Source organism: Leucoraja erinacea, chromosome 7 (assembly GCF_028641065.1).
Source record: "Leucoraja erinacea ecotype New England chromosome 7, Leri_hhj_1, whole genome shotgun sequence".
Taxonomy (NCBI): Eukaryota; Metazoa; Chordata; class Chondrichthyes; order Rajiformes; family Rajidae; genus Leucoraja; species Leucoraja erinaceus.
The window spans coordinates 69004025-69031046 of NC_073383.1; the positions used below are offsets into that span (position 1 = coordinate 69004025).

At 44.5% G+C, this 27022-nt stretch overlaps 1 protein-coding gene across 3 annotated transcripts in view; it reads right to left on the reverse strand.

Moving 5' to 3' along the window:
• Positions 1–27022, reverse strand: part of gli2a (GLI family zinc finger 2a) — a 442689-nt gene that overhangs the window by 68878 nt on the left and 346789 nt on the right. For all 3 annotated transcript variants that reach the window (XM_055638741.1, XM_055638742.1, XM_055638743.1), the window contains 4 exons: positions 10105–10306; positions 7150–7363; positions 6006–6119; positions 985–1125 (listed from right to left, as the gene is read on the reverse strand). In XM_055638741.1, the coding sequence (XP_055494716.1) occupies positions 985–1125; positions 6006–6119; positions 7150–7363; positions 10105–10306 (671 nt within the window). The remainder of the gene's footprint in view (positions 1–984; positions 1126–6005; positions 6120–7149; positions 7364–10104; positions 10307–27022) is intronic.

The window sequence follows — 27022 nt, forward strand, 5'->3', positions numbered from 1 at the left end:
TACACACACACGGGACAATTTACATTTACACTAAGCCAATTAACCTACAAACATGTAGGTCTTTGGAGTGTGGGAGGAAACCGAAGATCTCGGAGAAACCCCACGGGGAGAACGAACAAACTCCGTACATACAGCACCCTGTAGTCAGGATCGAACCCGGGTCTCCAGCGCTGCAAGTGCTGTAAGTCAGCAACTCTATCATTGCAAAACCATGCCTCTATCTTTTAATTCACATTACAACCACAATTACCTTTCAAGAGTAGTGAGTGCATGCAAAGAGATTGCGACTGCTTCAAACTTGTGTTAGGTGCTATATGAATGCAAAATCTTTCTCCTTCCTTCATGATCAGTCTCAGACAATATAACATAGAGTGATACAGTGTGGAAATATGCCCTTCGGCCCAACTTGCCCACACCAGCCAACATGTACCAGCTATACTATTCCCACCTGCCTGTGTGTGGTCCATATCCTTCCAAACCTGTCCTATCCATGTACCTGTCTAACTTTCCTAAACGATGGGATAGTTCCAGTCTCAACTACCTCCCCTGGCAGCTTGTTCCATACGCCCACCACCCTTTATGAGAACATGGTTGAATTCACACCACAACAACCAATGTTGATATAACTACAGAATTTGAAAATAGAGACAGCCGATGTCACAATGGAGGAGGACTGACTGTACTTTGTGCCTTCCACCACAGTGATGAATGCTGTGGTGGATGTTTGTGTTAATTTTTTATTGTGTATTGTATGTTCTTTTTTTTATTGTATCGCTGCTGACAAGTTCATATCACTGCACTTTATTGTGTATGTGATGAATAAATCTGATTGATTAGCATCTGCAAAAAGTAACTGCATACTTGCACTAAAATAAGGACAATGCAACTTGTGATGGGAAAGCTGACAATGTCCACATCTATCACCCAGCTATCCCAACTGGTTTCCAGTTTTGCAGCTCTGCACCCAACTCTGGCCTTACTCACGTGCACCAGTTGCTCCTGAGTGTCGTACTCCTTGCTGCAGCCTTCCCAGTGACACACCGTCTCGTAAATGACTTCTGGCTCCTGTTTGCAATCGTCCTTATCCAAGTCGTCCTTCACCTCGGTCAGCCCTGCTAGACGATCCTGAGCAATTGCAATTGACAAAGGGAAAGAAGTGAAGATATCGAGGTTAGCTACGCTGAATTTAACAGCTCTTGTGCAGCAGCATCTATGGCCCTGAATTAAATAGCTCTTGTAACAATTCTTTCATCTGCCCGTACGCCGATAAATATAAATGCTTTGAATTAATTTGCTTGGCAATCTTATGTATACATCACAACCTAAAACCAAATCAAATGGCAGTATCTTCTGCCATTACCACTGTTATTCATGTGCTTGGCCAGTCTCCATTCTCGATGGTGGCATTTAAGAGGCACATGGATATCCAGGGAATGGGGGGATATGGATCAAATGCAGCAGAGATGATGAGTTTAACGGCATCATGTTCGGCACAGACAATGTGGGCTGAAGGGCCTGTTTCTGTGCTATATTTGTTTATGTTCTAATAGATGCACAAAGGACTACAGATGCTGCAATATGGAGCAAAAATAAGAGAGGAGCTGGAGGACATCTGTGGGCCAGGCAGCATCTATGTGAAATGGATAGTTGCCACTTTGGGTGGAGGCTCATCATCAGTACATCCAGATGACCAGAAATGCTGACTGTCGATTTTTCTCCGCAGGTGCTGCCTGACCCAGAGAGTTCTTCCAGCAGCTAGCCTCCTTTTGCTCTTTTTATCTGCTGCTCCCCGAGGCTATTCTGACAATTCCTCCCGACTCACAAGGTCAAGTGAAAATGTGGCTGGGAAACATTACTATCCACAGATTCTCCTCAGAAATATATTGCCATTTCTTAGCATCATAGAGTCATACAGCATGGAAACAGGCCCTTCGGCCCAACTTGCCCACACTGGCTAACATGTCCCATCTACGCTAGTCCCACCTGTCTGCATTAGGCTCATATGCTTCTAAACCTGCCCTATCCATGCACCTGTCTGAATGTTTCTTAAACGTTGCAATCGTACCTGCCTCAACCACCTCCTCTGGCAGCTCATTCCATACACCCACCACTCTGTGTGTGAAGAAGTTACCCCTCAGGTTCTTATTAAACCTTCCCCCCCTCACCTTAAACCTATGATCTCTGGTTCTCGATTCCCCTACTCTGAGCAAGAGACTGTGCTTCTACCCGATCTATTTTCTCTCAAGAAATTCACTGAACAGGATCATGGATAGTATGTGGGCCAAACGTGGCCAGGTGGCATTAGCCTAGATGGGGCATCAGGGTTGGGCTGAAGGGCCTGTTTCCACGCTGTATGGCTGTGTGGCTAAATGTTGAAGCTCCCTACTCAATAACCTCATTGTCTATGATTCCTGAAATACAGGAAGCAACTGGATTCAGACTGGGTACCAACAGAATTAAGCACCTGAGAATACAAATGTGGTGTCCGCTGTAGGGTCACCACAGTCTTGGCATCGTCCAATGAGGGTCTGATATGCAAACATATTTAAGCAACAGCAGAAACACGACTAGTTATTTTCCACCTCACGGTAACAAAGAGCCCTCTGAATAAACTAAAAAGCCACAAGCGCACTCGCAATTTGTTTGAGCTAATGAAGGCATATTACCGATAAGATATTAATGCATTTCAGATGCCAATTGTGTGTTTTTTTTAAAGATTGTCTCATTAGCGTCTGCCACATCACAGCTGGAGATGCTTTTAGGTCACGCGCTAGCTGCTGTCAACGTGCTCCAAACTTAAAACTCGTGAGATGTGCCTCTTGCCCCTAACGTGCTGACTACAGCATGTTTATCTTTCTCTGATATGCTATCTTCATCAATTTTCCTGGCCCCAGATGATTATAAACAGAGCTGTCCCCATGCATCATTCCAAAGCCTGACTGAGGCTGCCCCTGGACTAAAGCAGAACAAGGAATTAGTCAAAGCTTGCGTTGTCCCAGTGACAGCAAGGTATTGTATATTTCATTAAAATGTAGTGCAGGGACACTTCGTGTAGTTTAGAGTTACAATAAAAAATGATTTGAGAAGAAAAGGAGATAAATTGCTCCTGCTGCTAATCCTCACTCAGCAGAGTGGGATGGAGACCAGGAACTAAAGGCTCCACTGTATCAAATCCGAGTGCCTTTGACCAGTGGCAGAGAGTCTGCAACGCTGTACTTTATAACACTGAGGAAGCGACCCATTAATAACTCGCCAACACACAGTACGCACTTCCAAGCACGGCAGTGAGGAAGATGCCTGGGATTCAGGTTCAGGCTGAAATCGGAAATGCCAGCTGATATAGTCACCCCTTTTCATGGAGAATCCTCCACTGATGTGAAAATACTATGAACCTGGGCCAATGCTGGAATTTAAGTTAGCGAACGTTTCTAGCAGAGCAGGTGTGTATTAAAGCTAAATAATGGGTTCGACTTTACAATCACATGTTTTTGGCTGCAGCAAGTCATTTTCAGAGATAATTCTTGAATGTGACTAACTTCCATTAGACATTTAGTTTAGTTTAGTATAGTTTAGAGATATAGCGTGGAAACAGGCCCTTCGGCCCATGCCGACCAGCGATCCCCGCACACTAGCACTATCCTATACACGACGGATAATTCACAGTTTTTACCGAAGCCAATTAACCTACAAACCTGTACGTCTTTGGAGTGTGGGAGGAAACTGGAGCACCAGGGGAAAACCCATGCGGTCACGGGAAGAACGTACAATCTCTGTACAGATATCTGTTGATTTTTTTTGCAACTGTATTGGATTTAATTGCCTTTTGTACCCGACAACATTTTTTCTTTTAAAACTGTAATGGACAATATACAATAGACAATAGGTGCAGGAGTAGGCCATTCGGCCCTTTGAACCAGCACCACCATTCAATGTGATCATGGCTGATCATCCCCAATCAGTACCCCGTTCCTGCCTTCTCCCCATATCCCCTGACTCTGTTATTTTTAAGAGCCCTATCTAGCTCTCTCTTGAAAGCATCCAGAGAACCTGCCTCCACCGCCCTCTGAGGCAGAGAATTCCACAGACTCACCACTCTCTGTGAGAAAAAGTGTTTCCTCGTCTCCGTTCTAAATGGCTTACTCCTTCTTCTTAAATTGTGGCCCCTGGTTCTGGACTCTCCCAACATGTGGTCATTTCTTCCCCGGGGAGAACATGCAAACTCCACACAGACAGCACCCATAGCCAGGATTGAACTCTGGTCTCTCTAAGGCAGCAACTCTACTGCTGTGCCATCGTGCTGCCAAATAATACTGTGTATTATGTTCCCGAGTGCACACTATAAGTTCTGGAGAATTGTATAATGTGGGGCTTGCTACAAGCGGGATTATTTGGGACAACCAGGATACATGTCTTCAAAGGGAAAAGAGATTACGGAGAAATACCTCTATCTGCTGATGGGCTTTCATGAAGAGTTGTGGGAGAAAGCTCACACAAGGCATAACCCCCATCATATGGGAGCGGCTGTGGTTGGGGTGAGCCTCTGTAGAGGTGCAAGTACGTTGTGGAGGGTAAGTGCTGAGACTTTGGCTCAAGAGGCTTTGGCAAGGAGGCTGAGCAAAGAGTGACGCTGTGGATAATATACGGACTGTATTCTTCTTTCTTTCATAAATCTTCCTTTGTCTGACTAAATTTCGGGCAGTCCTTGCTTTCTCCCGCCTTCCCCTCCCCTTCCCAGCTCTCCCACAGCCTATTGTCTCCGCCCTTTCCTTTCTTCTTCCTCCCCCCCCCCCCCCCCCACCCCCACATTAGTCTAAAGAAGGGTCTCGACCCGAAACGTTACCTATACCTTCGCTCCATAAATATCGCCCCACCCGCTGAGTTTCTCCAGCATTTTTGTCTACCTATATTTCAGATGGTCAATTTATTGTCAGTGCTGTACATGTAAATAGTTTCATCCAATGGGCAAATTAAGGTTAAAATGGGTGCATGGAATGTGCATCACAAAAAAAGAGGAGGGGCCATCTTGGGGAACGGCTGCTAACCAGCAGCCGTCCGTTTAACTCACTTTTTTTTGGAGTTTTAGTAAGTCCTGTCCTTTGTCTGTTGGAGAATGGACTTTTTACTGTGGGGGGAAGGAGGTAATTATACTTCTAGGTCCCTACCTGGTCGGTGAGGCAGCTTTTTCTCCGGGCTGCCCCGTCGACCCGTCCTCGTGGCCTACCAGCGGGCGTGGAGCGCCGTTTCCTGGCGGGGACCGCCCAGCACCTCGGCTTCGGTGGCGGCACAGCGCTGGGGCGCTATCGTGGAGCGGAGCGGGCGATGCCTTGCCTGGGTCGCCGCGCTGGATCGACGCGCTGGAGCTCCGGTGAGCTGTGACCGCCGAGATCAACACCTCCGGGCTGCGGGTCTGTGGAGCGGGCGGCGCCGACTCTAACATCGGGAGCCTGGGAGCTCCAAACCGGCGCAGCCTTGTCGGCTTCGGAAGCCGCGGTCCCCAGTCAGAAAGCGGCCGTTCCAGGTGGCCCAGCCGCTGAGAGGACTCTCCCGACGCCGGGGCAACACCACCCGGCCAGAACGGCCAGGAACATCGGGCCTCCGTAGAGGCAATAGCGGTGGCCTCAATAGGCCTGACTTTGGGTGAACTGGGGATGGGGACTGGACATTGTGCCTTCTCCCAGAGTGGTATCCACTGTGGGGGGATGATTTTTTTTGTGTGTAAGTAAACGTGTTAGTCTGTGTTCAAGATGGCTGACGGAAGGGAGAGTGGACGCTGGCGCGCTTTAGCTGCCGCTGCTCTCTCTTCACATCGTGTTTTTGATTTTTTTTGTCTTTGGATTGAATTCTGTTTTTAATTTGTGTTTTGGTGATGTCTTTATTATTTATTTTATTCCGATTATATGTTTTATTATTCTTGTTAATCTCTGTAAGGTATCCTTGAGATTTTTGAAAGGCATCCACAAATAAAATTTATTATTATTATTATTATCTTATCCAGATTTGCTCACCTCAGTGATGGGCGAGACAGTCCGTGGTCCCTCCACCTCTGTTTTAACTTTGGTGCGTTTATTAATCAATGGATCCACAGTGCTGCTCACAGCAGACTCGCCACTCAACTTGCTCTGCGGCATAAAAAGTAGGCCATGTTAAAAGTTTTAACAAACCCGGCAAGACATGCTGTTTGCATTTTGATCTTGGCTTTTGAAATTCAGTTCTATTGTAGCTGAAATCACAATATGTATATTCCACCAGAGAGTACAGTTAGTGCCTGTGATCAAGGATCAAATCCGCTAATTTCTTAGGCATAATCCACTCTTTATAATGAACTGATGGGCTCAGAAAATAAATGTGCCTTCGAAGGATGCAGCATGGAAACAGGCCCTTTGGCCCACCAAATCCATTGATCAGCCATTCTCATTTGTTCTATGTTATCCCACTTTCACATACACTCCCTACACACTAAAGGCAATTTACAGAGGCCAATTAAACCACAAATCTGCACATCTTTGGGATGTGGGAGGAAACCGGGGCACGCGGGGGAAACACATGCGGTCGCGGAGAGAATATGCAAATAACACCAGGACAGCACCCGAGGTCAGGATTGAACCCGAGTAGCAATCCTTATTGAGGATAAAGGAAGTGGGAAGAGGGTGTAAATGATATACCCAGCAAATTAACGAATGACATTGCTGGAAGATAGAGCACCTTCCATTGAATGCATACAGGTAAATGCAGAAGAACATACCCAATCCTCAACTCCATAATCCTACTCTGTAGGACATTTTAAGTCTCCACAGATCCATAGTGCTTTATTTGTACACATATGCAACTGCACAGTGAAATTCCTTTTGTATATTTTACACGTGCTGGCGCCGCCATTTTTGGCGGCATTATTTCAAGTTCAAAGTCCGGTCGGCCCGAGCGCTCGATGGCCCGGAGTAGTTCCTGCGAACCGATGTCCCGTCCCACTCCTCTCCCTCTCCTGGTCATCTTTGTGTCCCAGGAGCACCTCCTGCAGCCGAACTTGAAGGCGCTGGAGGCATTACCCCGGTTCACCCTTCCACCGGCTCACTCCTCGTGCCCAAAGCCGAGAGCTCTCTCCCGATTTTACGCCATCCCTCCATGTCGCACTACGGGTGATTTGCTGCTTACCTGAGAAACTTCGGAAGAGGCATTGTTGGCCTGGGTGGGTGGCAACATTGCAGAGGTGCTGGACATGTGCTGCCGTGGAAGAAAGGCTGGAGATGGTTGTATGAGGGGTGCAGTGTGGCCAAATGCAGAGTTGAGGCTGTGCTGCTGGTTCAGTATCTGTTGATGCATCTGGATGGTCACCGGGTTGATAGGATGGGGGAAGCTGAATGCTGGGCTGCAATCAGGCAAGAGATATCAGGACATGCAGAGTTAAATGATTTCAACATGGAAATACACACTCGCAGAAATTGAATTCCTCCTTGTTTTATGGCATTGCTTGAAGAATGCTTCACCTCCCCTTTGCTAAAACTAAACTTTAACTGCTTTTAAACAATATTAGCCAAATGCTATCAGTAAAATTAATAAAACTTGTCAGTGTTTTCAAACCAAACGTTACACTAAAATGATTTTATAAAATGTCATCTTCAAGTTCAAGTTCAAGTGAGTTTATTGTCATGTGTCCCTGATAGGACAATGACATTCTTGCTTTGCTTCAGCACACAGAACATAGTAGGCATTGACTACAAAACACATGAATAAATAAACTGATAAAGTGCAAATAACAGATAATGGGTTATTAATGTTCAGAGTTTTGTCCGAGCCAGGTTTAATAGCCCGATGGCTGTGGGGAAGCAGCTATTCCTGAACCTGGTCGTTGCAGTCTTCAGGCTCCTGTACCTTCTACCTGAAAGTAGCAGGGAGATGAGTGTGTGGCCAGGATGGTGTGGGTCTTTGATGATACTGCCAGTCTTATTGAGGCAGCGACTTCGATAAATCCCCTCGACGGAAGGAAGGTCAGAGCCTTCATCTTCACTTCAGGGGCAAAAAAACATTCAGATTTATTGAACCTGAGCGAATTCTTTTGGCAAAAATATAGATGTGGTGAGTTAACCTTTACATATATTAGACTATTTCTCTTCGGCATCCACTCTAAACCTAATAACTTGCTTAGCAGATTGCATTGTGAACAGCAATAAATGCAATGTAAATACCACAAAAAGTAGTATATGAGCAATTATGTAGCTCATAATTACCAATACCCAAACCATCCAGCTTAATTTCTATGTGTAGGAAGGAACTGCAGATGTTGGTTTACACCGAAGATAGACACAAAATGCTAAAGTAATTCAGCGGGACTGGCAGCATCTCTCTCTCTCGACCCGAAATGTCACCCATTCCTTCTCTCCAGAGATGCTGCCTGTCCCGTTGAGTTACTCCAGCATTCTGTGTGTACCTTCAGCTTTATTCTTAATTGGTCGGCTGCAAAGCCTTGTCAGCTTGGGAAAAGTGGGGACGTATCTCCAAAATCACTCCCCTTAAATTCTTGATATATACGGTATCATAAATAATACATATTATTTGAACCTCATTTTCTATTCATTTCTGTGCTCTTCTGCAACTGGACCAACATTTGGTTGTAGTGGTAGAAGATGTACCAATGTTTGTACCAAAGTATAGTCAAGGTTTAGAGTATGTCTGGTGCAGCCCATACATATTTGATGCAAAACGATTATGAGGAAAAAATTACCATTGCACCACAGTTGGGCTGTGACTGGACCCTCGCTAATCGGAGTTTGAGTTTGATTTATTGTCAAGGCACCCCCCCCACACACATTCTTAGCCACGTGTGTGACCAAAAACATGAAACTTTGTGGAATATATCTCTTCTAATTCTGAAAGCATTACAGATATATTGTTTTTGTACTGTATATATGATTCTTTTTTTGGGGGGGTTTGTCGAGTGACATTTTTATATGTTATGCTGACAATGTTTGTTTAGGGTCAGAGGTAAAATATGACTGGTCACGTGCGTGACATCACACGGAAGCATTATACAAACTCTGTGTATTTAAAAAAGCTAGAATGTTCATACCGTTAGCAGACATGCTTTACGGTTCTGTAGGTATGAAAATAGCAATGGATAAGAATAATAATCTCTTGCAAGAATTTTTTTTAATGTATCACTTTGTGGTGACAGTCTGAAGAAGGGTTTTCGGCCCGAAACGTTGCCTATTTCCTTCGCTCCACAGATGCTGCTGCACCCGCTGAGTTTCTCCAGCATTTTTTGTGGACTTTGCGATGACATCTGGTCACGTGTGTGACATTTCTGGTTCACTTTCCAAAGAATGGGCCTCAAGTGTACCGAGGCACAGTGACATAGCAGTGATCTGCTATCAGGAAATTTGATCAGTGGGTACAATGAACTGACCCTAACGTGTAAAGCTGGCCACAGAGTGCACAACGTTACATGCACATCCCTGGAAAAACATAATTGTTGCCCATCTGATGTTGATTCTGAATTTGCCTACAGAAATAGATCATCGACCCTATGAATTATAGTCACTTTTGCAACCTATTTTGTCGCAGCCTGTGCTTGATTACTTTTTTGATGCAGAGGTTAGTATTTTAAAAAATAATAGGGTGATGTCCTTTGTAAACTGGAAAAGTTCAGGATTTAAACGTTCCAAAATCACCTGGCCCATTCCATGATGTAAACATATATTATGGTAAACAATGTGCCTCGTAAGAGACTGAACAGCAAAATGCCAATCTTCAGGGGATTATTGGTGCCTTGAATCTTTGCACACCCCTAATAACTACTATCTACCTACCCAGGCCACATATTTAAGGAAGTTGAGTTCTATTTGGCAAGGACTACATTATGAACTTATGACCCCTGGTAATCACCACTTGTTAGTTATCCAGCGAACATGTCGACATGAATAACAGGAGATGCTGTTGACAGAAACGTCTGACTGGGATGCAGTCAGCATGACAATCACTCGTCATGACTTGAAGATGACATACTGGTTTCTTCAATGCAAACCATTCAGCCTCAGTTACTACTGGTCACCCTGCAAATCCTGGTCCACCCTGGGGAAGAGTGAATGGTTGTTTCAATGGTAAAGGACTCACCTGATTGCACCCGCCGACAGATGCCCGTACGACCCACTTGCTGCCGAACTACTCCGGGAGTTGTTGATGTAAGCCACCAGCGAGTTCGGGGATGTCCTGATCATCGTCTGGAGGTCAATGCTGGCATCAGAGAGCGGCGAGATGGACAGGGCCCTCTTCCTGCTCATTCTTGGGGCTGGACGAGGGCTGGAGAACCTCGACACTGAGGAATGGAATGTGGAAAACTTCAGGAAAGGAAACAAAAAACAAAACTGTTTCCACCAAACTTTCTCACATTGACTGCAACTGAAATATGCTTGATCAATTAGAGCTTCTTTGTATCTTTCAGTGCAGCTTAAAGCCTTGGGACGCAGAAATCTCACCAGTTTCATTAAATCAGTGTTTTCAATCTCATACAAACTGAGTTTATAAGAAATAAACCATTTAATTATAGTGAAATGGCACCTTATAAAAATCGTTCCCTCATGATCTGTTAACTTTTATATTTAGTGCATTTTATGCTTGATAGAGCTACTGCCTTACAGCGCCAGAGACCCGGGTTCGATCATGACTAAGGGTGATGTCTCTACGGAGTTTGTATGTTCTCCCCATGTCCTGCGTGGGTTTTCTCCGAGAACTTCGGTTTCCTCCCACGCAGGGCTGTGGAGTCGGAGTCGGAGAAGTCAAATCGGAGCAAGTTTGGTGTTGCTGGAGTTGGAGTCAGTAAAAATGTCCTGACTCCTACTCTGACAACATAAATTTCAGAGACTACGTAAATAGGAAAAAATCCTGCTTGTTAAACATACTGCATACTTTATTTCCTTTCTTTTTTTGTCATAATTTAGCCATTTAGCTCATACCTGTGGCCTTAGTTTAATACATTTTGGAGTAATGCTTTTATAATTTTTATTTAATTCAATGGAATTTGAATTCTGTCATAGTCCCATATGTAATTTTTTTTTTTCCTTTTGCATATTGAATTATGTTTTTCTATTCAAGATTAAACAATAAAAAGGCCACAATAGCATAGCTACAACCATTAGGCTCAAAACTAAGGACACGGGTTTAAAAGGAAGCCTGATGACTCATGTAGTTCTTATGAAATGCCATTTTGTGTAATGTCATCATAGCCGATTTAGAATGATTACACCTAGGGGGCGGAATCAGAGTCGGAGTCGGATACACAAGAAATCAAGTAGTCGGGAGTCGGAGTCGGGTATTTTGTTTATCGACTCCACAGCCCTGCTCCCACGCTCCAAAAATGTGCAGGTTTGTAGGTTAATTTGCTCGGTACAAATGTAAAATTGTCCCTGGTGTGTGTAAGATAGTGTACGTGTGCGGGTATTGCTGGTCGGTGCGGACTCGGTGGGCCAAAGGGCCTGTTTCCGTAGGGTATCTCTAAACTAAACTAAACTAAACTAAAAGAGAGCTGCCAGCACTTCTTGAGCACCTGTGTTCTCAGCACAGGAATGATATTTGCTGTTGCATCTACTGACAGATCTGACTGTTCCCAGCTCTGGTTGACATATTGTCCGTATTGGGCTCCCCAGAATATTATATAGCCGGCATAGAACTTACAGCTTGCAATCAAATAAAGCACTTTTAAACAACAAACTGAATAAGGTGTTTAAGAAGGAACTGCAGATGCTGGAAAATCGAAGGTATACAAAAAAGCTGGAGAAACTCAGCGGGTGCAGCAGCATCTATGGAGTGAAGGAAATAGGCAACGTTTCAGACTGAAGAAGGGTTTCGTCCCGAAACGTTGCCTATTTCCTTCGCTCCATAGATGCTGCTGCACCCTCTGAGTTTCTCCAGCTTTTTTGTATACAAACTGAATAAGGTTATCAGTAAATGTTGTCAATGGTGTCATAGAGTCATACAGCACAGATTCTGGCTATTCATCCCACTACGTCAATGCTGATCATTTGGCCCCTCTCCATGGAGAGTTACTCTCTCTAATCTCATGACTTAAGAATCAACCATGTCGTTGAATCCAGAGTAACATATTGAACGGGCCAGAAGCAGATGGAATATTCCCTTCCCTGAAAAAACATTAGTGCATAAGATGTCCTTTTACAACAATTAAGTTCAGTTTAGTTTAGTTTAGAGAAACAGGGTGGACACAGGCCATTCGGCCCATCGAGTCCACGCTGGCCAACAATTACCCGGTACACCAGTTCTGTCCTGCACTCTAGGCACAATTTACAAAATCCGATTAACCTACAAACCTACATGCCTTTAGAATGTGGGAGGAAACCTGAGCACCCGGAGAAAACCCACAGTCACCGGGTGAATATGCAAACTCCACCGAGTCTGTGCTGACCAACCATCACCCAGTACACTAGTTCTATCCTGCACAGTCGGGCCAATTTACAGAAGCCAATTAACCTACAAACCCACACATCTTTGGAATGTGGGAGGAAACCGGAGCACCCGGAAAAACCCCACGCGGTGACAGGGAGAATGTATAAACTCCGTACAGACATAGTCAGAATCAAGCCCGGGTCTCCGGCGCTGTAAGGCAGCAACTCTACCGCTGTGGCATTTTGCCGCACTGTTTCAGAGTTGTCAGAAGTGATCATTTTTTGAAAAAAATTCCAACATATTTAATTTCGTGAGATTTAATTTCTCCGGTTGCCATGGCAGAATTTAAGCTCATGTCTCTGGATCAATGATAATAGCTCTCGCTAGTCAACGAAACCAGTGAAGCAAAATAATTCTATTCTCCAATGTTAAAGTGAGGATATGAGTGGAAATCCTGACCAATACTACAGGACTGGCAGCAATTTCTCCATGGCTCAAAGCATGCTGACATACTGGTGTATTAGGTAATAAGGTGAATGCTTAAATAAGTACAACAGTAATTCTTTGTTAGGCAAAGAGCTGCATACATATATTTCAAACTTTGCATTAACTCATCTAGATGCTGTTTCTGTTTGAACCCCTTTTTGGACATTTTTCAGTTATGGGGCTGCTGTTATCAAATCGTGACATGCAGGCAATCCGTAGCATCTGGAGCAGAAGCCTCCATTTGTAAAACAAAATTCACAGCTTTCTCCATTTACAAATAACATACCTCACAGGACACACCCGGTTGGCAATCAGTGCTTCAACTCAATCACAATCCAATGGCAACTCTGATCCTACATTGTTATTGCCTCCGTAACATTTCAAGGAATACTCTTAGGGCTAACAGAATCAAGGGATATAGCAGGGAGAAAGCAGGAATGGGGTACTGATTTTGGATAACCGGCCATGATCACATTGAATGCTGACGCTGGCTCGAAGGGCCGAATGGCCAATTCCTGCACATATTTTCAATGTTTACTTTGTAGGTGAAAAGATGTGCAGATTCATGCACGTGACAGAATGGTGCATTTTGAAGCCTCTTCAACAAAGACAGTCTGCACTTATAAACAGTCCAAAGTAAAGATCGCTTCAACAAGTTCAGCTACAAACTGCCATGTCATAGAATCATACAGGATTAAGGGACTCTGGTCACCTAATCAAACCAAAAGAACTAGTGAAAGAACTATGGTCTAGAAAACTATTCGTGTTCAGTGGTACTTCGATTGGATTTTACCTTGTACTAAACGTTTATCTTTTATACTATGTCTGAAAACGGTAAACAATGAAAAGCCGAAATCAAAATACTTAAACGCACACAGAAGATTTTGCAGTATTGGAGACATTTCTTGCAGTAAACGTGGTGCCTTTTATCCTTTATCTGTACACTGTGAACAGGTTGATTGTAATCATGTATAGATTTTTTTGCTGTCTGGATAGCACACACCAAAAAGCTTTTCGCTGTACCTCGGTACACGTGACAATAATAATCTAAACTAAACTAATCTCTATGCTTTGTACACGGCCTCAGACATTCACCACTGAAGTCAACAAAATAAATTTGGAGACAGATTCCAATGTGCTGGTGTTATTTATTTAGCGGTAACGGGCAGGACACACCCAATGAATCCCCTCCTCTGCTCCTTCCCACAGGCCCTGCAATACTTTCTTCCCCATATCCAAATCCCATTGGAAACGTTCCTCTCAAATCCGTCCCGCCACCTCGCCCAGCAGCGCCTTGCAGATTGCAACAACTCGCTGCATTAAATATATAAATTCACTTCCCTCCTGCTTCTTTCAGCGATCGATAGGTATTTATACTTTAAGCGTACATGCAGTCTAAGCTGCGAAAGAACAGCATGCTGAAGTAGCAGTGACTGCAGGATGACTGAATGAACACTGTTTGCAAGTTTAAAAAAAAAAGGAAATCTGTTATAAAAAAAAACCCACAAGACATATATTTTCTAAATTTGCATTCCCACAGTCCTCTGCTTTCTATGGCCTTAGAGACGCAAGTTGGATTTGGCAGTCATATTTATCTCTGTTACCCCTCTCCTCGGGGGAGCTGTGTTTATTAATGTGCCACTTCCCATGATAAATTACTAAATAGAAAGAAAAGCCTTGTACTCATTTCTCCCCCCATTTCCTGTGATTTATGTCCATGATGACTGCTCAGACATTGGCCCCCATTAATTTGCAAGCAACGCTGTGACGCCCTCCGCCAGCTCGAGCTCATTGGTGTGTCTAGTGGTCGACTGAGCAAATGTAAACCTAATCTGTAAAGCTCTGATGGCGAATGTCAGCTTTAGTGGGCCAGTCTGGGACCTTTCCACCACGTAACCAGTAACTGGCGTTTGATTTACGCCTCTTCTAATTCGGGTGCCTTCAGGAACCTTTGACGGTTCTCGTGCCTTTGTACCAGGGAGGGCATTGTACCACGGCGAGTGTTCGGAGAGGAGCTGCGGCTTACAGGAGATAGAAAAGGAAAACAGCTAAAAGCTGGAACACTGAAATTGCTGCAGGAGCCCCAGGAAATTCGCAGGGGATCAATCAAGGAGGAAGCTGGGTTAACATGTTTAAGAAGGAACTGCAGATGTTGGAAAATCAAAGGTAGACAGAAATGCTGGAGAAACTCAGGGGGTGAGGCAGCATCTATGGAGCGAAGGAAATAGGCAACGTTTCGGGTTTAAACCCTTCTTCAGGTTAACATCCTGGGTGTTAACTTTGGATGCCCATGTTGACAGCACTGAATTCTATTTCATTACAAACATAATCACCTTTAAGAAACATTTAGACAGGTACATGCATAGGACAGAATTACAGGGATATGGGCCAACTGCAGGCAGGTGGGACCAGTGTCGATGGGATATGCTGGCTGGTCTGGGAAGGTTGGGTTGAAGGGCCTTTTTCCACGGTGTATGGGTCTATAAATATCTAGATGCCTTACTTCATACTAAACATTATTCTCTTTATCAATACACAATAGTCACTAGACAATAGGTGCAGGAGTAGGCTCATTGAGCCAGCACCGCCATTCAATGTGATCATGGCTGATCATTCCCAATCAGTACCCCGTTCCTGCCTTCTCCCCATATCCCCTCACTCCGCTATTTTTAAGATCCCTATCTAGCTCTCTCTTGAAAGCATCCAGAGAACCTGCCTCTACCGCCCTCTGAGGCAGAGAATTCCACAGACTCACCACTCGTCTCCATTCTAAATGGCTTACTCCTTATTCTTAAACTGTGGCCCCTGGTTCTAGACTCCCCCAACATCGGGAACATGTTTCCTGCCTCTAGTGTGTCCAAACCCTTAACAATCTTATATGTTTCAATGAGATTTCCTCTCATCCTTCTAAACTCCAAAGTGTACAAGCCCAGCTGCTCCATTTTTTAACCTTGTAAACCTACGCTGCACTCCCTCAATAGCAAGAATGTCCTTCCTCAAATTAGGGGACCAAAACTGCACACAATACTCCAGGTGTGGTCTCACTAGGGATCTGAACAACTGCAGAAGGACCACTTTGCTCCTATATTCGACTCCTCTTGTTATAAAGGCCAACATGCCATTCGCTTTCTTCACTGCCTGCTGTACCTGCATGCTTACTTTCATAGACTGATGTACAAGGACCCCCAGATCCCGTTGTACTTCCCCTTTTCCCAACTTGACACCATTTAGATAGTAATCTGCCTTCCTGCTTTTGCTACCAAAGTGGAGAACCTCACATTTATCCGCGTTAAACTTCATCTGCCATGCATCTGCCTACTCCCCCAACCTGTCCAAGTCACCCTGCATTCTCATAGCATCTTCCTCACAGTTCACACTGCCACCCAGCTTTGTGACATCAGCAAATCTGCTAATGTTACTTTGAATCCCTTTATCCAAATCATTGATGTATATTGTAAATAGCTGCGGTCCCAGCACCGAGCCTTGCGGTACCCCACTAGTCACTGCCTGCCATCCTACATCTGTATACTGTGAACGGCTTGATTGTAATCTTAGTTTAGTTTAGTCTACAGATACAGCGCGGAAACATGTCCTTCGGCCCACCGAGTCCGTGCCGACCAACGGTCCCCACACACTACCACTGTCCAACACACACTAGGGACAATTCACAATTTTACTCAGCCTATTAGCCTACAGATCTGTACGTCTTTGGAGTGTGGGGGGAAACCGGAGCTCCCGGAGAAAACCCACGCAGGTCACAGGGAGAATGTACGAACTCCGTACAGACAGCACCCGTAGCCAGGATCTCTGGCAGTGGAAGGCAGTAACTCTACCACTGCATCACCGTGCTGCCCGTCATGTATAGTTTTTTCACTGACTGGATAGCACAGCTTAAAGCTTTCCACTGTACCTCATTACACATGACAGTAATAAACAAAACAAAATTAAACTAATCTAATCCCAAAGGGGCCACTCAGACCCTCAAGCCTGGTCTGCCATTCACTATTATCATGGCTAATCTAGCTCAAGCCTCATCTCTAGTGTGGTAGATACCCACACAGATTAGTGGTCTAATCGGAGAGGAACAATTGCACAAAATGATCCACAATTCAGTAAATAGCCAACATCTCATGGGTCTGTGCCTTGGTCTTAACTGGACCAAAGCATCATTTGCTCTGTAGGATAGACCAGTCAATACTACCACCACAACAAACAAAGCACAGCTAGAGCCTACTCTTGTACTGCTAATGGTCATCTGCAAATGACTTGCAGCTTGAATACAGGAAAGGAGACGTATGCTAGTTGGCCCCCCACATCTGCCCTACCATTCGATATGACCATGGCTGACCTATACTGACTTCAATTCATTTTTGTACCAGTTCCCCATAACCCTCAATTCCTCAATTTTTCAAATAATTATCTGTCCAACCCTTAAATGCATCTAATGATCTGTCCTCCACCACCCTTGGGGGAAGAGAATTCCAGAGATTCACTACCCGCTGAAAGAAGACATTTCTCTGCAGTTCCCTTTTAAATGACCCCCACACCCACCCTTTCTTTGTATCCATGTCCCTTTGCTCGGGACTCTCCCATTACTGGTGACATCTCAACATCAACCTCGTCGAGCTCCATTAGGATCTGTTTGAACGAGGTGACCCTCTCATTCTTCTCAACTCCAAGCAAAACCAACCAAAACTGTCCAGGATCTCGTGATAAGACAACCTCCTGGTCGGTGAATGCCCTATAATGGGACGTAGTATTTCCATTTGAACAGTCATTCCATTCCTCATCTGATGAAGATCAAATCCAATTCTAATTTGGCATTAGAATTTCACCCTGCAACACTCAGTTTGATGAGCCAATTCTGCCAAGTGTTAACATCTCAAACTTTATTAAGTCCGCTATATTCAGATTAGTCACAGCAAGTTTTGCGTTCCCAAGAGCCATCTAAACCATATTACTTTTCTTAAATAAACTGTTGGCTGGTTATATTCCACTGCACACGTCCTCTGTCCATGCATGAATTTGACTGCATCTCCCCTGACTTTCCTCGGCCTTTGTTCAATTCCGGGGGGAAGGGATGAGCGAGGGTGAGGAGGAGAGGGAGAAAAAGAAGGACGAGGAGGTGGCTCTTTCCTTTTCTTTTCATCCTGACTGTGATTTATCTTTGGGGAATTTCTGCTTTGACCCGCACAGTCTGGGTACTGAAGGTATTTCGAGCAGATTGGCCTCAGACAAGTTGGACTGCAACTAGGAAAAGAGTCTGCCTGCTTGTGTTGATAGAGTCGCTTTGGGAGGCTGTCAAAAAGCAGTCAGAATGTAGTGAGAAGCCAAAACACACAGATGTGAAAATGCCACGGTAAACTGAAAAGTCAAGGCACTTGTTTACCTAAATCATTGACTTTCCCCTGCACCTTATTGACAATAAAATGAAATTTAGGAAGTAGAGTTCTGCCTTGATTATTTTTATTATCAGCTAAAACCTAGTTAAGTTTAGAGATCCAGCGCGGAAACGGGCTCTTCCGATCAGCGGGTCCACACCAACCAGCGATCCCCACACAGTAACACAAGCCTACACACACAAGGGACAATTTACACTTATACCAAGTATACACACCCAAACCAATCAAACCTGTACGTCTTTGGGGATGTGGGAGGAAATCGAAGATCTCAAAGAAAACCCACACGATCATGGGGAGACCGTACAAACTCCGTACAGACAGCACCCGTGGTCCAGATCGAACCCGGGTCTCCTGCGCTGCAAGCGCTGTAAGTCAGCAACTCTACCGCTGCGCCACCGTGCCACCCTGCACTTGTGCGTATGATTTTACCCTGCTGCCAATGTGCCATGAATCTCACAATGTATGATTAGGGAATGAGGTATCAAAGTTGATATGAGGCCCAAAACTGTTCACAATACTCCACATGCGGAGTAATACTGAGGCTGTATAAGACACTGGTCAGATCACATTTGGAGTATTGCACAATACAATGCTGCACAATACAAAAATCTTCTGAGCATTAAATATTTTGATTTTGCATACAACCCGGTAAAATCACACCGCAGGCCTCACCTAGGCAGTACACGACAGTCGCCACGTTTCTGGCGACAAAAGTTCACCGAACAGTCCAAGCAGTAAACTTTGCGCTCGTTTCCTGACCATTTATTGAAAGAAAACCATGAATTGGGAAAGGAATTGATATCATGAAAACAGTAAACAATGAAAAGCCAAAAATCAATATATTTAAACACACACAAGATTTTTCAGTATTGGAGATCTTCGTACTATCTTTAATGGGACTTTATCTTGCTCCAAATGCTGTTCCCTTTATCCTTGATCTTTACACTCTGGTCGGCTTGATTGTAATCATGTACAGTCTTTTCTTTGACTGGATAGCATGCAATAAAAAGCTTTTCACTGTACCTCGGTACCTGTTACAATAATAAGCTATGTAGGATGGGCTTGTATATTGTGTACGTTCTAATGAAGTGCCTTTTCCATATAAAGTTATCTCTCCTCCTTTTTGATCTTAATGGGAATGCTATATTTTACACTACAACAGCTTTGTTTTCACCGAAGATAGACACAAAATGCTCAGCGGGAAAGGCAGCATCTCTGGAGAGAAGGAATGGATGACGTTTCGGGTTGAGACCCTTCTTCGGACTCAAGTTCATTTTTTTAAATTAATTTCATCAAGCACTTTCATCAGATTTGATGAACACAACTTAGATACAAAACAGACAAACTAAAAAAAATGAGAAAGGCCTCAAAGTGATTTTGTTTGGTCAGAGATCTGTGTTGTTAAATTAAGCTATTTCTGTTCCCAGGTAATACTGTGGACACCCTCAGACCCAGGTATGCCACATTTTGTGGTGAATCTCTGGAATTCTCTGCCACAGAAGGAAGTTGAGGCCAGTTCATTGGCTATATTTAAGAGGGAGTTAGATGTGGCCCTTGTGGCTAAAGGGATCAGGGGGTATGGAGAGAAGGCAGGTACATGATACCGAGTTGGATGATCAGCCATGATCATATTGAATGGCGATGCAGGCTCGAAGGGCCGAATGGCCTACTCCTGCACCTATTTTCTATGTTTCTATTTTTAACTAAAGTATGGTTATTAAATCTAGTGCAAATAAAAAAAGGTTCGTTTTTGCAAAAATCTGTTTATGGACAAAAGGTGACAAGAGTTCAAGGAGAGAATCAATAAGATTTGCTGAAACTCTATTAAGTTGTTAAAGGGCCAAGTGGCTGACAACGGGAGCAGTGTTGTGACTAGGATTGCTGTTTTTTTCAAACAAACCAAAGGCATGGACTCATTTACAATATTGCCTTAGTGCGTTTAGGATCCTGGTAAGTTCACTTTAAAAGCTCACTATACTGTTTGTGAACTGTAAAAGGCCTGTCCCACTTACGCAACCTTTACAGGCGACTGCCAGCACCCGTCATAGGTCGCTGAAATTTTCAACGTTGAAAATTCAGCGGCGACCAGAAAGACGCTACGACTCTTTGGAGACCTCTCTCGACCATACAGGCGACCCCTGGCGACATGTTGCCGGTGACCTCTCACAACCATAGGTGACCTTTCACGACCATACGGCCTATGGTCATGAGAGGTCTCCAAAGAGTCCTCGCGTCTTTCTGGTCACCGCTGAATTTTCAACATGTTGAAAATTTTGCCGGCCTGTTACGTGTGCCGGCAGTCGCCTGTAAAGGTCGCGTAAGTGGGACAGGCCCTTTACGTTACTTGGTATTGCCTTTGCCCTGTGTTACACACTGTTCCAGGCCGTCAGAACGGATGTCGTTACGCTGCTCAGCCTTTTCCCAGGGCCGGCCTACAATTAATTACTCAAGATTTGCGTGCTCCAGCTTAATTTGCATCTTTCACTGCAACGCAGGGCTGGGGCAAGGAACTTATTATTTTGTGCGTTCCACAGCACGGCATGCAAGAGGTCCACTGGGGCTGCAGATCCCAAGCACACAGACACACAATTGATTTCTCCTTTCAGTTCTGAAAAAACTGAAACCGCCCCCCCACCCAAAAAAAGCAACAAATCTGGAGCAGCTGCATGACCTGATAAAAAATAATACTCAGCACCCACTTGTTTTGTTTCAATGTGCAATGACAGAACCAAAAGGAAGAAGCTGATAATTCAACAAGCAGTGATGAAGTTAGTTCTGACTGGACAAATGCCTGGAAGAAACAGCTCACTAAAGACTGATGTAAGCCAGATGCCTCAAACACAAGAGGAGCAAAGAGCACATATTGTTTTAAAGAGATGAGCGCTGTTTTGAAATCTCCTCGGAATAATTTTAATGCTTGTGGAACATCCAAGGAGCAAATTTGGATACATAGAAAATTTCCCCTCGCACAGCCTTTGGAAAAGCAGGAACTTTAACAGTTTGACATGTGGGGGAGTGAAGGAGATAGCTGGAGAAGAGGGAATGAGACTGAAAACCCAAGCGGATAAAACGCATTCAGTGCATGCAACACACACACACTTTAATGGGTCGAGCTCCAAATGGGGGCAACAGTTCAACATCTGTGCACTGCAATATATGAAAGTTTGAAATGCGCTGGAGGTCTGTGTTAGCACTCAGTCACCATCGGTTCCGCTGGTGTTTGTAGACTGCATGTAGCTGAAGGTCAGGATGCGTTTTGCATCTGGTTCTTTACTCTCAGGTCATACAAGCAACTTCACACCTCTCCAAGGCCAGCACATCCTTCCTCAGACGTAGTGCCCAGAATTGCACACAATACTCCAAATGCGGCCTGACCAGAGCCTTGTCCAGCCTCAGTATTACATCCCTGTTTTTGTATTCTGGCCCTGTTGAAATAAATGCTAAACTAAGGAACAACTTACTCTCCAGTATTCCGGGACCACGAGCGGCCAGCGAAGCTTCATAGATATTTGTCAAGCTTCCTGCAATTTCCTCCTTTGTGTCGCTTCAGTAACCTGGGATAAATGCCATTAGGCCTTGCCTTTCTGGAGATGCAGTACCACCTCCATGATCTCAAACTGCCCTTGCATATTTTTAGTTTAGTTTAGTTTAGAGATACAGCATGGAAACAGGCCCTTCAGCCCACGGAGTGTTAATCTTTCAAATTGTACAATTTGATGATACTTTAGACCAAGGTTTCCCAACCTGGGGTAAATTTCCCCCCAGGGGGTAAATTTCACCTGCCCAGGGGGTAAATTTGTTGATTCTGGATTTGACAATATTTTTTCTCATTGACTGACTGGTTCTGGTCAGGCACGTGCTGTGAATAATTAGTCAGGGTAGGCAGTGGCTTTGAAAAATCTTGAAAAGAATCGTGGAAACTGCGCAGGCGCAGATTGTTCTCTTGACTTTTATCAAGTAATTTGTCTTCACTAGGTCCTACCTCTTAATAAAGTATTTAAAAACATATAGCTCAAAGAAATTTACATCCCTGGAACAGTGTCAGTTTTTGGTAGTCCCGCGCGATGTCGGGACCAGCTCCGCACAACTCCATACGGCTCCGGCGATCGAAGTGGGACCGGCCTCGTGAGGCCGTATAGCTCAAGCGACCACGTTAGGTCGCGCCTGCCGCATGCAGTCGCATGCTCATGGGACCGGCCCTTTAGGCAGCAACTCTACCGCTACGCCACTGTGTAGACAATTTGATATCATGTGTCTCTGGATTAAGTACCCAGGCCTCTGATTACTTAGTCAATAATTTCACCAGAATATTGCCATGCTTCAAGTATTGAAAAAATAATAGACTTAATCACTTTCAGCAGCGACTTCAAAGATATTGGCTGGGAATGGAATAAAATGTTTTGTTCAAAGACCTAGGCAGCAAACTTGCATCGTTATTCTTGTTGTTTTAGAAGAGGAAGTGGAAGAGGTTCATCAGTTATGCTATCTTTATTTCCATGCAATCATTATCGGCCATTAACCAATTCAATCTGGAGGGATAAGATTACTGCCCTCACCCAGCTTTCTAATAACATCCCTCTAAACTAGCCCAGCACAAAGTTCTCGTGCGGACGGCCAGACTGACAATCTGAACATTTTCCAATGGTGACTGACACAAAGGTGGAAAGATCCAAACTCCCTGAAAGGTCCTTGCGTCTGTCATTCCGGCAGTTCTCCTGCAGTCATTGGCAGAGCAACAACTGTTTGCAATTTCCCAGCAATAATACTGGGAAATCTGGGCACTGTGTCAAGGTCTTATTAGAATTGGCACAGATACAGGCACCCCATTCATTTCTATCAAGAGGAATTGCTCTAAGGATGAAAGTCACACTAATTTACAACTTTTCTAATTAATTGAGATAATTTAAAATGCATTTAATCAGTAACTCAAATGTATTCCATGTTTTTACATTTTATTAGAGTTTTAAGTCTTTTAATTGTAAATTTGATTTCAAATCATCCGTTTTTCAATCTTTAATTATTTCAGTTCCGTTTAGTTTATTGTCACAAGCACCGAGGTGCAGTGAAAAACATTTGTTGCGTAATATCCAGTCAGCGGAATGACAATACATGATTACAATCAAGCCATTTACAGTGCATAGATACATGATACATGAAGGTTTAGTGCAAGGCAAAGCCAGCAAAGTCTGAACAAGGATAGTCCAAGGGTCACCCACGAGATAGATAGTTGTTCAGGACCGCTCTCTGGTTGTGGTAGGATGATTCAGTTGCCTGATAACAGCTGGGAAGGAACTGTCCCTGAATCTGGAGGTGTGAATTTTCAACAGTATGGTTATTTTCTAACAGTTTTTGGATTATTTTTCAGTGTTTGTGATGTCAATGACAGAGAGTGATCTTCAAAATCTTCTGACAGTTTTTTCTCTATAGAGAGGGTTAATTGTCTGATGTACAATTCCAGGGAGAGTGCCACAATTTACAATTTACACAAGGCCTCCTTTTGAAAACAAATGTTTTTTTGACATTTAGCAAAGAGCCAGCTCAAAGAAGTGGTGCTGGCAAATTTCATTCATTCACTAAAGAAAACTTAACCCCTTTTATAAGGTTCAACACTCCGGGATTCAGATTATCTTTCCCTTGCACTGTCATCCACTTCAGATTTTGGATTGACTCAGGGTACAGATACAGTGCCCCATAACAAGCCTATAGGGCTTGTCCCACGAGCATGCGACTGCATGCGGCGAGCGCGGCCAAACTGGAAGCGGGGGCCGCGCAGAGGTCGAGTGATCCCCGTACAGGGCCTGTCCCACCAGTATGCGACGAGCACGACGGAAGCGGGGGCCGCGCGGAGGTCGAGTGATCGCATACGAGTTGACGTGAAGTTCGAGCGAAGTCCGCGGGAAGTTCGCGCTAGGTGTATGCCGTCAAGACGCTGCGTACGGCGTCAAGACGCTGCATATGACGTTGAGACACTGCATACGACGTTGAGACACTGCGCACGCCCGTCGAGGCGGTGCGTACAGCCTCAATGCGGCTGCAGGCCGGCAGGCCATTGCCGCGTGGAATTTTTGGACAGTGTCAGTTTTTCGATGTCGGGACCAGCTCCGCACAACTCCATGCGGCTCCGGCGATCGAAGTGGGACCGGCCCCGCGAGGCCGTATGGCTCAAGCGACCACGTTAGGTCGCGCCTGCCGCATGCAGTCGCATGCTCGTGGGACAGGTCCTTATTAGTACTTGGATGGAATTCTCATCGCTCTGTCCAAGTAAGACCCAAAAAGCTGGAGTAACTCAGCGGGACAGGCAGCATCTCTGGAGAGAAGGAAGGGATGACGTTTAGGGTCGAGAGAGAGATGCTGCCAGTCCAGCTGAGTAGGTTAACCTATGATGAGCATTTGTCAGCCTGGGCCTGTACTGGGCCTGTACCCGCTGGGGTTTAGAAGGATAAGGGGGGTGGGGGGGGGGGGGCTCATTGAAACAAACAGAATAGTGAAAGGCTTGGATGGAGTGGATGTGGAAAGGATTTTTCCACTAGTGGGAGAGTCTAGAAGTCGTAGCCTTAGAATTAAAGGATGTTCTTTTAGGAAGGAGATGAGGAGAAATTTCTTTAGTCAGAGGTTGGTGAATCTGTGGAATCCTTTGCCACAGAAGGCTGTGGAGGCCAGGTCAGTAGATATTTTTAGGCAGAGATAGATATATTCTTGATTAGTACAGGTGTCAGAGGTTATGGGGAGAAGGCAGGAGAATGGGGTTATGAGGGAGAGATAGATCAGCTATGATTGAATGGCGGAGTAGACTCAATGGGCCGAATGACCTAATTTTACTCCTATCACTTATGAACTTACATGGAATGGACTAGTACGAGTGCTTTCATTCTGAGTGACAACATCAGTCTTGCAGCAAGACACGTCGAGTAACAACGTCACATTGATGCCACGAAGTGGTCAAAATACGAAGTGTTGGAGGAACTCAACAGATAGGCAGCATCTGTGGAGCGAATAGATATGCGATGGTTTGGGTCGGGACCCTGCTTCAGCCAAATCAGACTGAAGAAGGAACCCGATCCGAAACGTCGCCTATCCATTCCCTCCACAGATGCTGCCTGGCCTGCTGAGTTTCTCCAGCACTTTGCATTTTGTTCACGATTCCACAATCTGCAGTTCTTTGTGACTCCTAGGACGTGGAGCTACATTCAGAAGTTTAGTTTAAGAGAAAGCACTGTCATAATCCCAATGGAGCAATAACATAACCTTCAATTCAAATTTTAATGATTCAATTAACAATCCACATTCACCCTAACCTCAACCAGTTGAAATAAGAGTCTGGGTTAGGAATTGCAGGTGATGAATGGGATATTGGTTCAGGGTTGTACCTCCTCCCCATTAAATCATATTTCAGTATTTTTGCATTTCTCTACCGCGAGAGAACATTATTGGGAACTTAAACGATAAAACAAATGTGAGCTGGTGGTTTCTCAGTCGTATTTCTGCAGAGTGAAGCAGAATTCTAGGTTTATTTTTAATACCAGGCACACCATCGGGGTGCAGTGGAAGCAGCCAGCACCATGAATCAACATGCGTACCTATTATCTTCTATCTGCTTCATCATGTGTGGGACATTCAGTCACTGGACAATATTCGCCATCTGTTCTCTTTACTTAGAGTGCACACTATATAAACTACTCCATCTCCTTCAAACTCTCCCTCTCTGTTGCTAGATTTCTTTAACGTTTGTTACTAAGTATGATTTCTGCTACTGCCTCCATTGTATGCCACAAGCAACCTGCTTCTAACGTTGACTTCTCTTTCTCCCATTAGTGCACCCCTTTATATTCCAACCAAACAAGCTGTCACCCATTATACCGGACTTCCTTCAATGAAGAAAAGCCTGATACTACAGGTGGTCTTCAGTCTTGTCAATTAGCTATTACTAATGGAATCAAAGGTATCTGCAGTTGGTAGTACATGCTTCAAAGTTGCCCAGTTTTTCAACAGCAGGACAGAGAGTTATCTGGAATAGTGGGACCAACACCGCATTACATAAGCATCAAATGGTAGGATAGGAGAGATGGACCAAGATACTTCATCTATGCTCCTCCCACCTGCCCGCGTTTCGCCCGTATCCCTCTAAACCTTCCCTATCCATTTAGTGAAATCAGTAGTTACACACTTAGCACATAATACTGTAGGTACACAAAAATGCTGGAGAAACTCAGCGGGTGCAGCAGCATCTATGGAGCGAAGGAAATAGGCAACGTTTTGGGCCGAAATGTTGCCCATTTCCTTCACTCCATAGATGCTGCTGCACCCGTTGAGTTTCTCCAATTTTTGTGTACCTTCGATTTTCCAGCATCTGCAGTTCCTTCTTAAACACATAATACTGTAGTGCAACTTCAACTCAGAATGGCAGGGTGGGGACAGCTGTAATATCTCTGGCCTAAAGGAAAGACCCTGCATGTTATCTGACACTGACTTGCTGCATTTGAGGCTCCAAATCTCTGCCAAAAACGCAATGATGCATCAAGCCTTGGAACAATTGGACAAGGTTGTGGTCCCAACGCACGACCTTTAATCTTGCACATACTATTGCAATGGAGGCGCACTGCCAAATGAAAGCCATGTATTTCTCTGCTGGAAGAGAGAAAGGAAGGGATAAAGCACTGCTAGGGAAATGTGGGCAAGTAAGAATCTCATTGTTCTGTTTGGGACTTATGACAATAAAACACTCTTGACTCGGGCTTGAAAACTGGCAA